Source organism: Hyla sarda, chromosome 3, assembly GCF_029499605.1.
Source record: "Hyla sarda isolate aHylSar1 chromosome 3, aHylSar1.hap1, whole genome shotgun sequence".
Classification (NCBI taxonomy): domain Eukaryota; kingdom Metazoa; phylum Chordata; class Amphibia; order Anura; family Hylidae; genus Hyla; species Hyla sarda.
Genome location: NC_079191.1, coordinates 16,296,458 through 16,312,492, shown reverse-complemented (window position 1 = coordinate 16,312,492; position 16,035 = coordinate 16,296,458). Strand labels below are relative to the sequence as shown.

Genomic DNA, 16,035 nt, shown 5'->3' with positions numbered 1-16,035 from the left:
TCCTTTTACCCCTTGTAAAATTTCAAAAATTGGGTCTACAAGAAAATGCGAGTGTAAAAAATGAAGATTTTGAATTTTCTCCTTCACTTTGCTGCTATTCCTGTGAAACACCTAAAGGGTTAAAACCCTTACTGAATGTCATTTTGAATACTTTGGGGGGGGGTGCAGTTTTTATAATGGGGTCATTTATGGGATATTTCTAATATGAAGACCCTTAAAATCCACTTCCAACCTGAACTGGTCCCTGAAAAATTACGATTTTGAAAATCTTGAGAAAAATTGGAAAATTGCTGCGGAACTTTGAAGCCCTCTGGTGTCTTCCAAAAGTAAAAACTTGTAAAAATTTTTTATGCAAACACAAAGTAGACATATTGTATATGTGAATCAATATGTAATTTATTTGGAATATCCATTTTCCTTTCAAGAAGAGACTTTCAAAGTTAGAAAAATGCTAAATTTTCTAAATTTTCATGAAATTTTTAGATTTTTTACCAAGAAAGTATGCAAATATCAGTGAAATTTTACCAATAACATAAAGTAGAATATGTCACGAAAAAACAATCTCGGAATCAGAATGATAAGTAAAAGCATCAGAGTTATTAATGTTTAAAGTGACAGTGGTCAGATGTTCAAAAAATGCCCAGGTCCTGAAGGTGAAAATGGGCTGGGTCATGAAGGGGTTAAACTTTCTGGAGCCAGTTGATATATAAATACCCCTTTAATGGCACTGTATCTGTCAGTACCTGTCCGTGCACAGATACGATTTCAGGCGGTTTGAGTATCCGAAATCGTATCTGTACATCGGAAGGTCAGATCGTGGTGTGAAGCCTTATAGTTTGATTCCTTTTTCTTTATGACCAGCAGAGGGCGCATCTATTACATATCTGTCGATTAGTTCCACCTGTGGCCAGCAGATGGAGCTTCTGCAAGTACATATTACTTGTTCTTCCCTATTTCATCCTGAAGATGGCGCCTCTGCCATTACAAATGTAGTAAAAAATGTCACCGCTGCAACCAATCATCCAGCAACATATATAAAACCAGATTCCCTTCTATATGACTGTACGGCGTTCACTACGGCCACCATTTCTGCCATGGAAGTGGATAGTATGAGGCCACCCCTATATTGTCTTTATGCCCATGATGAATTTTAATTTTTATGATCCTAGTGCAGCAACAAATGTTAAAGGGGTATTGCAGGAAAAAAGTGTTTTTTTTTTTTTTGTTTTTTTATATATCAACTGGCTCCAGAAAGTTAAACAGATTTGTAAATTACTTCTATTAAAAAATCTTAATCCTTCCAATAATTATCAGCTGCTGAAGTTGAGTTGTTCTTTTCTGTCTGGCAACAGTGCTCTCTGCTGACATCTCTGCTTGTCTCGGGAACTGCACAGAGTAGAAGAGGTTTGCTATGGGGATTTGCTTCTACTCTGGACAGTTCCCGAGACAGGTGTCATCTGAGAACACTTGGACAGAAAAGAACAACTCAACTTCAGCAGCTCATAAGTACTGAAAGGATTAAGATTTATTTTTTAATAGAAGTAATTTTCAAATCTGTTTTAACTTTCTGGAGCCAGTTGAGATGCAGGGTTCACCAGCAACACAGATTTTTTCAGGAAAGACTCTTCCAATCGCGATATGAAGAGATGGATGGAAAAAAAAGTGGGTGGTCGAGGATTAAAGGGGTACTCCGCTGCTCAGCGCTTGGAACAAACTGTTCCGAAAGCTGGAGCCGGCGCCGGGAGCTCGTGATATCACAACCCGCCCCTCAATGCAAGTCTATGGGAGGGGGCGTGACAGTCGTCACGCCCCCTCCCATAGACTTGCATTGAGGGGGCGGGACATCACGAGGGGGCGGGGCTATGATGTCACGAGCTTCCGGCTCCAGCATTCGGAACAGTTTGTTCCAAGCGCTGAGCAGCGGAGTACCCCTTTAAATACATATGAAAACGACCTATATAGAGGAGCCTGCTTTCCAGCAGCACAGAGTATTTCAGGAGAGGAGTATGCCGGGCTTAGGGGAGATCATGAGCTGAGGATCACATACCGGATGGAACTGGTTACAACAGCAGCACAGAGTATTTTAGGATAGTCTGTGACCTCACATAAGATCAGCACCTTCCTATCTTAAAGGGAATGTGTCACCATTTTTTAATACATTTTTTAATAAATAAAATTATTCTATCAAGATAAAGCATTTTATTTATGAATTTATTGTTTTAGGACAATGTAGTTTTAATGTTATTTATTAATAAAGTGTGTACTGGGGGCTGCCATTACTGTAGCCTCTTTGTGGTGTGTCACTTCACTACACCCACACAGTTGCTTTATGGCAGGCACAGGGCATAAGAAAGTTAAGGCTTGAGTGTCTCATAGAAAAGCATTAAAGGGGTAGTCCAGTGGTGAAAAACTTATCCCCTATCCTAAGGATAGGGGATAAGTTTGAGATCGCGGGGGGTCCGACCGCTGGGGCCCCCTGCGATCTCTCTGTACGGGGCCCCGGCTCTCCGCGGAGATAGCGGGTGTCGACCCCCGCACGAAGCGGCGGCCGACACGCCCCCTCAATACATCTCTATGGCAGAGCCGGAGATTGCTGAAGGCAGCGCTTCGGCTCTGCCATAGAGTTGTATTGAGGGGGCGTGTCGGCCGCCGCCTCGTGCGGAGGTCGACACGCCCCCTTCCCGCCGGCTGTCGGGGCTCCATACAGGAGATCTCGGGGGGCCCCAACGGTCGGACCCCCCGCGATCTGCAACTTATCCCTTATCCTTAGGATAGGGGATAAGTTGCTCACCACTGAATCACCACTGGACTACTCCTTTAACTCAGGGGCGGACAATAATGTTCAGCTGCACAGGGGCCCGCCACTTCACATGGGCCCTCAGGCACTGGCCAAGGGCCCCCTTGAGAGAGAGGTGCAGCTGGTGAGGATCCCGATCCCCACTCAGACAAGCACTATTTTTTTTTTTTACAATCCCTGCGCTGCTCCTGCTCCTGTATCATTAGGGAGACAGGCAGTAGCGCAGGGATGAAGGTATCTGATTCATGGCTCCGCCCCCAGCACAGGAAGAGGGCGGAGGCCGAGAGCTGACCGGCCTCCGAGGAGCACAGTGGTTGTGAGGGGAAGCTATGTCCCCTGTCCTGCCTCTCTTCTCACTAGCAGTATAACCTGGGGCTGGGGGGGGTAGCAGTCCAGTGGGGTCACTTTCCCTGCTCCAGGGTCCACAGGTCACCTACAGGTCACATTACAAGAACAATTTTTGGGAAAAATTGCGGCAATTTTTTTTCGAAATTGCGGTAAAACTGCGCCATTTTTGCCGCAATTTTTCAAAAAAATTGTTCTTGTATTGTGACCTGTAGGTGACCTGTGGACCCTGGAGGAGGAAAAGTGACCCCACTAGGGCCGCAACATGTGGACACACTGCTTGTTTTTTTATCATTAATCCATTAAGGCGGTGTTTCCCAACCAGGTAGCCTCCAGCTGTTGCAAAACTACAACTTCCGGACAGCTAAAGACTGTCCGGGCATGCTGGGAGTTTTAGTTTTGCAACAGCTGGAGGCACACTGGTTGGTAAACACTGAGAGAGATAGATTGACTGGGCATAGATCAGTGTTTTCCTACCATGGTGCCCACAGCTGTTGCAAAACTACAGTCCAGGCATGCTGGGAGTTGTAGTTTTGCAACAGCTGGAGACACCCTGGTTGGAAAACACTATCTACCTATCGATCTATCCATCCCACAGGGTGCCTCCAACTGTTGCAAAACTACAACTCCCAGCATACCTCAACAGCCAAAGGCCCAGGAGTTGTAGTTTTTTAGTTTTGCAACATCTGGAGGCACCCTGGTTGGTAAAAAGATATCCATGACCTATCTATCTATCTACTGTATCTATCTCATATCTATCTCATATCTATCTCCTATCTATCTATCTCCTATCTATCTATCTATCCATCTCATATCCATCCATCTCATATCTATCCATCTCATATCTATCCATCTCATATCTATCCATCTCATATCTATCTATCTCATATCTATCCATCTCATATCTATTTCACATCTATCTTATATCTATCTATCTCATATCTTATATCTATCTATCTCATATCTTATATCTATCTATATCATATCTTATATCTATCTATCTCATATCTATCTATCTTATCTACTACCTGAACAATTGATGTATTGGGGGGGGGGGGGGGGGGCAGGCACATTCTTTGCACAGGGGCCCTATGCTGTCTGTGTCCGCCCCTGCATTAACTGCTTACTGCACATGTGCATAGCACAGGCTGGTGAAATGAAAGGGGAGCCAGCACCATATTCTCAAAGTCCCTGAGGAGCAGTGACCTATGAAAAGGCATTTAGTCTGTTCTTTACCACTCTTCAGACACCAACAAAATAGCACATGGACAGAGGAGGAAGGTAGACAGGCGAGGTCTAATTTGCAGCAGTCAGATAAGTTGCTTGCTTTAACCAGATTCCTCATGTTAGCTCCCTCTGCTGGTCAACTGTGGGAGATATGACAGGTTATTGCTTCATTTGTCATATTTTGTGACAAGTACAGTTTTTAAAAATATTGAAAATTTTTTTAACCTCTAAAAAGAAAATTTTTAAATTACATTTGGTGACACATTTCCTTTAAAATACTCTGCGTTGCTGCTGTTATAACAAATTCCTTCCAGTATGTGATCCTCCTCTTATGATCTTCCCTAAGACCGGCATACTCCTCTCCTGAAATACTCTGTGTTGCTGTGGAACCAGATAATTTCGCTATGTGATTCTTATTCTGTGACCACACATAAGATCAGCACATAGTGAAAGGGTCTGGCTCCACAGCAGCACAGAGTACTTTAGGAGAGACATAGGCTGATCTTACTGGAAGTCAGGATCAGAGAATAACATAGTGGAAGGATCTGACTCCACAGCAACAGTGTGCTGATCACAGACAGAAGAAACGATCTGTGTGTACGGCAGTGCAGAGTATTTCAGGGAAGGACTGTTCTGCTTTTGTGTGGAATGACGTAGAGGATTGTCCTGATCAGTGACCGGTTCTCTCATGTAATGTTGGTTATGAGAGGGGTCCATGTGACTTATAGGGATTCATCTCTGATCGTGTGTGTACGGAGTGGCCGCCATCAGAGATTAATCCCTTTAAGTTTACTCTTTTAGGTTCTCCCCTTTGGTACAAGATACAAATATTGATTAGCTGATGGTACATCGTACGAATGTCATCTCTTGCGGAGAGACGTGACGGTGATATTTTCCCTACCCTCGTTGGAGGGACGTGACGGTGATATTTTCCCCACCCTCGCTGGAGGGACGTGACAGTGATATTTCCCCTACCCTCGCTGGAGGGACGTGACGGTGATATTTTCCCTACCCTCGCTGGACAGACGTGACGGTGATATTTTCCCTACCCTCGCTGGACAGACGTGACGGTGATATTTTCCCTACCCTCGCTGGAGAGATGTGACGGTGATATTTTTCCTACCCTCGCTGGACAGACGTAACAGTGATATTTTCCCTACCCTCGCTGGAGAGATGTGACGGTGATATTTTTCCTTACCCTCGCCGGACACGCGTGCTATTTGGCTTTGTGTGTGTGCAGAGGTTTATTTCCTCCCGCCGTCTCCTCCACTCTCCTTCTCCTTGGAAACTTAGTAAATAGCAATTTGTGGCACCTTGGGAAGTGCTGTGGTCGTCTGTATTATTGGAACAGCTGGAGCTCTGAGCCGGGCGATCAGGAGGCACATGTTCAAAGTGCTGTGTGTTTGATGAAGGCCCCGACATCATGCTGTGTAATTGGATTTGTGTGCAGAACGTCTTGTCGGTGCGCTTTGTGTTTATCCCCGCAGCTACTCCGATGCTGACGTTGTGAGTTCAGCCGTCTCAGATAATTAAAAAAAAAAAGAATTCCTGCTCGTCTGCTGAAGGTCTCGGAGTGTGCCGCTGTATCTAACATTCAGTGTTTTCTAAATGCAGGTTGAAGACCAAAACATCCGCCAAGTATGGTCTGTCTGCTCAGCCGCGGCTCGTGGACATCATTGCTGCCGTCCCTTCACAGTACCGCAAAGTTCTTGTCCCAAAGTTGAAAGCAAAACCTATCCGTACTGCCAGCGGGGTAAGAAAGGGATCTTTGTATTACTGATAAAATGTATAAATATCCTTCTCTTTTATTCTGTTGTGACCCAAATAACAATTACCAGGATGACATTTATAAGAACATACAAAATGTACAAGACTATACCTACTATAATATTGCTCTATATGTACAAGATTATAAATACTATAATACTGCTCCTATACACAAGAATATAACTACTATAGTACTGCTACTATATACAAGAATATAACTACTATAATACTGCTCCTATATACAAGAATATAACTGCTATAATACTGCCCCCTATATACAAGAATATAACTACTATAATACTGCCTCCTATATACAAGAATATATCTACTATAATACTGCTCCTATATACAAGAATATAACTACTATAATACTGCCTCCTATGTACAAGAATATAACTACTATAATACTGCTCCTATATACAAGAATATAACTACTATAACACTGTCTCCTATATACAAGAATATAACTACTACAATACTGCTCCTATATACAAGAATATAACTACTATAATACTGCTCCTATATACAAGAATATAACTACTATAATACTGCTCCTATATACAAGAATATAACTACTATAATACGGCTCCTATATACAAGAATATAACTACTATAATACTGTTCCTATATACAAGAATATAACTACTATAATACTGCTCCTATATACAAGAATATAACTACTATAATACAGCTCCTATATACAAGAATATATCTACTGTAATACTGCTCCTATATACAAGAATATAACTACTATAATACTGCTCCTATATACAGGCATATAACTACTATAATACTGCCCCTATATACAAGAATATAACTACTATAATACTGCTCCTATGTACAGGAATATAACTACTATAATACTGCCCCCTATATACAAGAATATAACTACTATAATACTGCTCCTATATACAAGAATATAACTACTATAATACTGCCTCCTATATACAAGAATATAACTACTATAATACTGCCTCCTATATACAATAATATAACTACTATAATACTGCTCCTATGTACAGGAATATAACTACTATAATACTGCTCCTATATACAAGAATATAATTACTATAATACTGGTCCTATATACAAGAATATAACTACTATAATACTGCTTCCATATACAAGAATATAACTACTATAATACTGCTCCTATATACAAGAATATAACTACTATAATACTGCCTCCTATATACAAGAATATAACTACTATAATACTGCCTCCTATATACAAGAAAATAACTACTATAATACTGTTCCTATATACAAGAATATAACTACTATAATACTGCTCCTATATACAAGAATATAATTACTATAATACTGCTCCTATATACAAGAATATAACTACTATAATACTGCTTCTATATACAAGAATATAACTACTATAATACTGCCCCCTATATACAAGAATATAACTACTATAATACTGCTCCTATATACAAGAATATAACTACTATAATACTGCTCCTATATACAAGAATATAACTACTATAATACTGCTCCTATATACAAGAATATAACTACTATAATACTGCCCCTATATACAAGAATATAACTACTATAATACTGCCCCCCTATATACAAAAATATAACTAATATAATACTGCTCCTATATACAAGAATATAACTACTATAATACTGCTCCTATATACAAGAATATAACTACTATAATACTGCTCCTATATACAAGAATATAACTACTATAATACTGCTCCTATATACAAGAATATAACTACTATAATACTGCCTCCTATATACAAGAATACAACTACTATAATACTGCTCCTATATACAAGAATATAACTACTATAATACTGCCTCCTATATATAAGAATATAACTACTATAATACTGCCTCCTATATACAATAATATAACTACTATAATACTGCTCCTATGTACAGGAATATAACTACTATAATACTGTTCCTATGTACAGGAATATAACTACTATAATACTGCTCCTATATACAAGAATATAACTACTATAATACTGCTCCTATATACAAGAATATAACTACTATAATACTGCCTTCTATATACAAGAATATAACTACTATAATACTGCTCCTATATACAAGAATATGACTACTATAATACTGCCTCCTATATACAAGAATATATCTACTATAATACTGCCTTCTATATACAAGAATATAACTACTATAATACTGCTCCTATATACAAGAATATAACTACTATAATACTGCTCCTATATACAAGAATATGACTACTATAATACTGTATCCTATATACAAGAATATGACTACTATAATACTGCCTCCTATATACAAGAATATAACTACTATAATACTGCGTTATGTACAGGAATATAAACATATTTTCTCCTGCTCTGATTATTGTGATGTTTTGCGGATTTATATCTGTATCTTCTCTTGTAGATTGCGGTGGTCGCGGTCATGTGTAAACCTCACAGATGTCCTCACATTAACTTTACAGGAAACATTTGTGTGTAAGTTGTAATGTGCTTTTTCCTCTGTATACCATCGTCATGTATACCGTGTATGGTTTTCCTTTTAGTTTTTATGGCCTTTACATGTACTTTGATGGTGCAGGTAACGTCTCATTTATATCAGGGTCGGACACGTCATTCAATGGGAAAGAATGGAGCTGCCCGAGTCTTTCTCCTTCCCTGATAGATAATACAATATACAAGTTGAAGGGGTGCTCCGGTGGAAAACATTTTTTTTGTTTTTTAAATCTATTGGTGCCAGAAAGTTAAACAGATTTGTAAATGACTTCTATTAAAAAAATCTTTATCCTTCCAGTACTTTTTAGCAGCTGTATGCTGCAGAGGAAATTCTTTTTGAATTTATTTTTTGTCTTGTCCACAGTGCTCTTTGCTGACACCTCTGTCCGTGTCAGGAACTGTCCAGAGCAGCATAGGTTTGCTATGGGGATTTTCTCCTGCTCTGGGACAGTTCCTGTTACGGGCATCAGGTGTCAGCAGAGAGCACTGTGGACAAGACAGAAAAGAATTTCCTCTGTGGCATACAGCTGCTAAAAGTTACTGGAAGGGTAAAGATATTTTTTAATAGAAGTAATTTACAAATCTGTTTAACTTTCCTGCACCAGTTTATTTAAAAAATATATATTTTCCACCGGAGTACCCCATTAAGGTAAATGTATCGGTTTATATCACAGAAGATGTTTTGGCCGCTTACATTTTTAACAGTTTTTATGTATGTGAAGTTTAAAGGGGTTATGCAGGAAAAAACTTTTTATATATATATATATATATATATATATATATATATATATATATATATATATATATATATATATATATATATCAACTGGCTCCAGAAAGTTAAACAGATTTGTAAATTGCTTCTATTAAAAAATCTTAATCCTTTCAGTTCTTATGAGCTTCTGAAGTTGAGTTGTTCTTTTCTGTCTAAGTGCTCTCTCTTATGACACGGGAACTGCCCAGTTTAGAAGCAAATCCCCATAGCAAGTAGTAATTTACAAATCTGTTTAACTTTCTGGAGCCAGTTGATATAAAAAGAAAAGTTTTTTCCTGGAATTCCCCTTTAAAGAGGCACTGTCATTGTTAAAAACTTTTCATATATTGCAGGACTCATTATAATATGACATTTCACAATATACACCTGTTAAAAAAAAATTAAATTTTCACCTGAAATTCAAGCTCAAAATATCCACCACTAGGGGTCGCCTGTTTTTTAGCCAGACAGACTAGTCTAGATTTTACAGCATACTGGATACTGGCCGTAAAGCATACTGGTATCCAGTATAGGAGATTTCTATTGTGTATGCAAAAACTACAGATAAAGGATGTGTGGACATGCTGGGAGCTGTAGTTTTACAACAGCTGGAGGCAACACTGCTCTAACACAGTTATTTACAAACATTGCAGCTTCAGTTGTTACTAAACTACAACTCCCAGCATGCTGAAATAGTCAAAGCTTTCTCGGACTCCTGAATGACAAAGAAGTTGATCAGACATTCAGGAGTCTGTGAAAGATGAATGACACACATAGTGACAGCTATGCTGATTAGCATCCAGCTTTACTAGAAGAAGATAAAACAGATAGAACATGTATTCATTAAAATGCTGTACTTTTACCTAAAAAATCCTTGCACTAATTTTATAAAGATCTATTCTTATATTTATACATTTTATCCTGTTATGAATTCACCATAATGTCTTCTGATTACTGCAGGCAAGCTCCAAGTATCTTCCTCTGACACATGACACAGCATAAAACCAAAGAGGAAAGGGTTACAGAGTAGAGAGTACTGATTGGCTGACTACACAGGCTTGCTCCTGTGAGGGAGACAGACTGACACGCCCCCTCCAGCCTGCACAATGAAAAAGTAACTCACCAGCAGATAAATGCTTATATCTCTGGATATATAGGTCCTAGACACATAAAAATTATATGCACATGATCAGGATTAGGTCCTGAGTAACATATCACTTTGTTTCTTTTTTTTGCACTATGACAGGTACGCTTTAAGGGCTGTATGCTATGTCAGTTCCTGAGTGTAGATAAGAATGTTTCCTTTTTTTAAATGAATACATTATCCTAATAGTGTGAATGGTATTTGTATCTTGTGTTCTTCTGCAGTTATTGTCCTGGAGGTCCAGATTCAGATTTTGAGTACTCGACCCAATCCTATACGGGCTATGAGGTGAGGTCACTTCTGTGTAAATGGAACGGCTCTGACAGGGTTCACTAGTCAGTCAGTCATGTGAACAGATTATTTATGCTTAAAGGGGTATTCCAGGCAAAAACTTTTTTTTATATATCAACTGGCTCCGGAAAGTTAAACAGATTTGTAAATAACTTCTATTAAAAAATCCTTCCAATAGTTATTAGCTTCTGAAGTTTTCTGTCTAACTGCTCAATGATGATGTCACGTCCCGGGAGCTGTGCATGATGGGAAAATATCCCCATAGGAGCTGGACAGCTCCCGGGATGTGAGTCATCAGAAAGCAGTTAGACAGAAAACAGCAACTCAACTTCAGAAGCTGATAACTATTGGAAGGATTAATATTTTTTAATAGAAGTAATTTACAAATCTGTTTAACTTTCCGGAGCCAGTTGATATATAAGAAAAAGTTTTTGCCTGGAATACCCCTTTAACCCCTTAACGACCACGGACGTAAATGTACGTCCTGGTTTGGCAGTACATTTACGTCCTGTGTAGGAGCGGTGCTCGCGTCATACACGGCAGGATCTGATAGCAGCCGGGGACCCTCCGGTAATGGCAGACATCCACGATCGCGCGGTTGTCCGCCATTAACCCCTCAGATGCCATGATCAGTACAGATCACAGCATCTGCGGCAATGCGCATGTTAAAATAGATGATCGTATCGGCCGCAGCACTGCCGCGGCGATCCGATCATCTGTAATGGTGGACGGCGGTCCCCTCACCTGCCTCCGTCCATTCCCCGGCGTATCCTGCTCTGGTCTGAGATCGAGCAGACCAGAGCAGAAGATGACCGATAATACTGATCAGTGCTATGCCCTATGCATAGCACTGAACAGTACTAGCAATTAAATTATTGCTATAGATAGTCCATATGGGGGCAAAAAAAAAAAAAAGAAAAATCCCCCCCCCCCCCCCCCAATAAAAATGAAAATTGTCAGTTTTTCCATTTTACCCCCAAAAAGCATATTTTTTTTTTTTTTTAATAAACATATTTGGTATTACCGCGTGCATAAATGTCCGAACGATCAAAATATAATGTTAATGCTCCCGTACGGTGAACGGTGTAAAAAGTCCAAAAATGCAGCTTTTTTTGTCCCATTTTATTCCAAAAAAAATAAAAAATAAATTATCTAAATGTTTTACATATGCAAATGTGGTATCGATAAAAGGTACAGATGACGGCGCAAAAAATGACCCCTCATACCGCCCTATATACGGAAAAATGAAAAAGTTATAGGTGGTCAAATTAGGGGGATTTTAGATTACTGATTTTGTACAAAAAGTTTTAGATTTTTTTTTTTAAGCGGTACAAAAATATAAAAGTATCTAGCCATGGGTATCATTTTAATCGTATTGACCCACAGAATAAAGAACACATGTCATTTTACTGTAAAATGTATAGTGTGAAAACGAACCCCTCCAAAATGTGCAAAATTGTGGTTTTCATTAAAATTCCCTCCCTAAAAAAGTAATTTTTTGGGTTTGCCGTCCATTTTATGGTAAAATAAGAGTTTTCATTACAAAGTACAATTGGTCATGCAGAAAACAAGCCCTTATATGGGTCTGTACATGGAAATATAAAAGAGTTGGATTTTAGAAGGCGAGGAGGAAAAAACGAAAACGCAAAAATAAAATTGCCCTGGTCCTTAAGGTTAAAATGGGTTTGGTCCTTCAGGGGTTAAGGGTAGGGTCACATTTAGCACATCCGCTGCATATTTATTGTTGCGGATGCACCAAAGCCAGTCACTGCCGCAGCAGGGTGCTCGCTCTAGTGACTGGCATCAGCACATCCGCAACAATAAATACGCTGCGGATGGTACATGTGACCCCATCCTTGAGGTGTATTCACACACCAGATCCGCTGCACATTTGACGTTGCGGGTTTTACAAGGCAATCAAAAACGCATAAGAATTGCCCTGTAAACTTGCGGATTTTACGACTTCAAATCCCAAAGAGGATCATGTGTGTGTGTGTGTGTGTGTGTGTGTGTGTGTTTAATACTCCCTAAGGGTTAATGGGTAGCAAATTATGCAGCTGATTTTGTTACCCATTGACTTCAATGGGTAGGAAACGACACAGCAGCAAATGTGCAACAAAATACGACACGTGTGAACCTACCCTAAGGGTCCGTTCAGATGGCCGTATTTTTGCTGCAGATTTTCTGCAGCAGATTTTGCTGCCCATTGACTTCAGTGGCTAGCAAATTCTGCTGCAGCAAAAAATATGGACGAATAAGGTGAAATGAGCCTTAGGGTGTGTTCACACGTACAGTATTCTGCACAGGATTTAATGCTGCGTTCAGTCATTTAGCTTAGAAATAAAATCTGCAGCTTCAAATCCTGCGCGTCAGTGTGACTGATTTCACATAGTGGTAATGCAGATTTGCCAGATTTTACACATTTTGTAAAATTTCACTAGAATCTTCTCCCCTTCTCTTTTGCAGCCAACATCCATGCGAGCCATCCGGGCCCGGTACGACCCTTTCCTGCAGACAAGACATAGAGTCGAACAGGTACAGTTCACAGGTTTCTAACACTCATAGGAATGTTGATCTGACCTTCCCAGAATCCTGTATGGCTTTGGTATCTAGTAAAATTAGAAGGGAGGCTGTATCGCTGCATAACTGGGTAGATTTCCCTTTTCAGGATTCTAGGAAGCTCAGACTGCACTACCTGGCACAGCGGCCATATTTGTTGTTCTAAAATTGCAGCTAAACAAGTCTAAAATGCAGCGAAAACTTTTCAGAAATCTGACATGTGAACTCAGCCTAAAGACTTTAAATCTACATAAAACCCCTTAAAGGGGTACTCTGGTGGAAAACTTTTTTTTAAATCAACTGGTGCCAGAAAGTTAAACAGATTTGTAAATTACTTCTATTAAAAAAATCTTAATCCTTCCAGGACTTATTAGCTGCTGAATACTACAGAGGAAATGATTTTCTTTTTGGAACACAGTGCTCTCTGCTGACATCACGAGCACAGTGTTCTCTGCTGACACCTCTGTCCATTTTAGGAAATGTCCAGAGAAGCATATGTTTGCTATGGGGATTTTCTCCTACTCTGGACAGTTCTTAAAATGGACAGAGGTGTCAGCAGAGAGCACTGTGCTCATGATGTCAGCAGAGAGCTCTGTGTTCCAAAAAGAAAAGAATTTCCTCTGTAGTATTCAGCCGCTAATAAGTACTGGAAGGATTAAGATTTTTTAATAGAAGTAATTTACAAATCTGTTTAACTTTCTGGCACCAGTTGATTAAAAAATAAAATTAAAATAAATTCTACCGGAGTACCCCTTTAATCATAATTATAGGCCAAATCACTTTCTTATCCTGCTAATATTTCTCTTAAAAAAAAAAGCCACTTTTCAGGGCACAAAGTGTTGATAAAAAGTAAAAAAATTATTTTATAAAAACAAGCCCCTCTCCCAATAAAAATTTTGAATCCCCTCCTTCTTTCCCATTTTACAAAAAACTAAAAAAACAAAACAGATATGTGGTATCGCCCCATGCGGAAATGTCCAAACTATTTAAATATAATATTGATCCCATACGGCGACCGGCGCAAACAAATAAAATACCAAAATCACGTCCTAGAAATAGTTTTTTTAATAATTTCGGATAAAATGTCAGAAATATGCAACAATTGTACCGATAAAAACTGCAGATTGTGGTGCAAAAAATGTGCCCCCCCCCACCCAATACAGTCCCATATATTGAAACATGAAAAGTCATAGGGGTCACAATATGGCAACTTTAAATAGTACCTTTTATAAAAAAAACTATTGATATATGATAGATAGCTGGCAGGGAGCAGTGCTGAGCTTGTCTGTGTCCCGGCTGCAGTCTCAGATTTAGGACTCCAGCATGAGTCTGCAATCTATAAAAAAGGCTTGCTGACAGGACTGGTAGGGAAAAAGTGGAAAATAGAAAGAAGCAATATTTTTTAATAACATGCTATTGGAAAGTTATTCTGCATACATTAATCTATAATATATCAAAAAGTTTTTTTGTTGAAAGGTACCCTTTAAGCATACCGATTTTGTTTTAAAAAGCAGTACAATGATAGAAAAGCTATATAAATTGGGCATCGGTTTAATTGTATTTACCCTCTGACAGTTTTGTGTAAAAACCAAACTCCCCCCACCCCCCCCCCCCCAAAAAAAAAAAAAAAGTTGCTAAATTGCGGTTTTCCTTTAGCTCCCCGAACATTTTATCTTAAAATAAAGTGTAATTACAAAGTAGGAAGGGTCGCGCAAAAAACAAGCTCTCTTATGGGGAAATAAGATGGATAAATAAGAGTTAAAAAATAAAGGCAAATGAAAATGCAAAAATTAAAATGGATTGTGGGTAAGCCCTTTTAATTGCAATTTCTCACAGTTTTCTCTAAGCAGTGTGCCTCCTGCTGTTGCAAATCTACAACTCCCAGCATGCCCGGAGTTGTTGGGAGTTGTAGTTTTGCAACAGCTGGAGGCACACCGTTTGGAAAACACTGCCCTAGACAATGGCATCTAAGGGCAATTTGCTTGTGTGTGTTTTTTTTTTTTTTTTTCACCCCCTAAATTTTTTTGTTTTGTAATATGTTATATTGTTCAATAAAATGTTTGAAACCTAAAAATTTGTCCTGCAAAAATAAGCCCTCTTACTGTTCTATTGACAGAAAAATTCAAAAGTTATGGTTCTTAGAATGCGACAATTAAATTAACAAATTAAATCCGTTGTGGGAGGAAAGGGGTTAACCCAGTGAGGCTCAGGCTATAATCCCTGTAACGTAGAGATGAAATATCAATGTGAAATGAGAGAAGATGGACGAATAGCGGAGCAGCTCCGACCCTGCGTCTTATTACAGAGGAAAATGTTACAGGATCAACTGAGATTTCCTAAAAGTCACATGACCAGCAAGCGACATTTCTGTCCGTGGGATGGAAATGTCAGATATTGAGGTTAATTATTTTAAAAAATCCAATCAAGCGCAGTTTGGATCCTCGTGTGTGGACAGAAATAGGAAATTTACATTTTATGCAAAAATAATATTTTCAGCCTTTCCCCTTTATAAAGCCTAAACCTGCTGAGAAGTGTTTCCCGATTTATTATTCTTTTATTTGCTTTGGGGTTTAGTTACTTGTAGTTGACTTCAAGCTGAGCTTATAGTTTTTGGAGGATGCTGAGTTGCAGTGTAAAGAATAGAGTAGTTACAGGATAG

The 16,035-nt window shown here is 39.0% G+C and overlaps 1 protein-coding gene across 1 annotated transcript in view; it reads left to right on the top strand.

The window, feature by feature from the left end:
- The window catches only part of ELP3 (elongator acetyltransferase complex subunit 3), a 178,721-nt gene that overhangs the window by 29,965 nt on the left and 132,721 nt on the right, over positions 1-16,035 (top strand). Inside the window, exons 3-6 of the mRNA XM_056563812.1 lie at positions 5,984-6,122; positions 8,540-8,610; positions 10,751-10,814; positions 13,284-13,352. Of these exons, the coding sequence (XP_056419787.1) occupies positions 5,984-6,122; positions 8,540-8,610; positions 10,751-10,814; positions 13,284-13,352 (343 nt within the window). The remainder of the gene's footprint in view (positions 1-5,983; positions 6,123-8,539; positions 8,611-10,750; positions 10,815-13,283; positions 13,353-16,035) is intronic.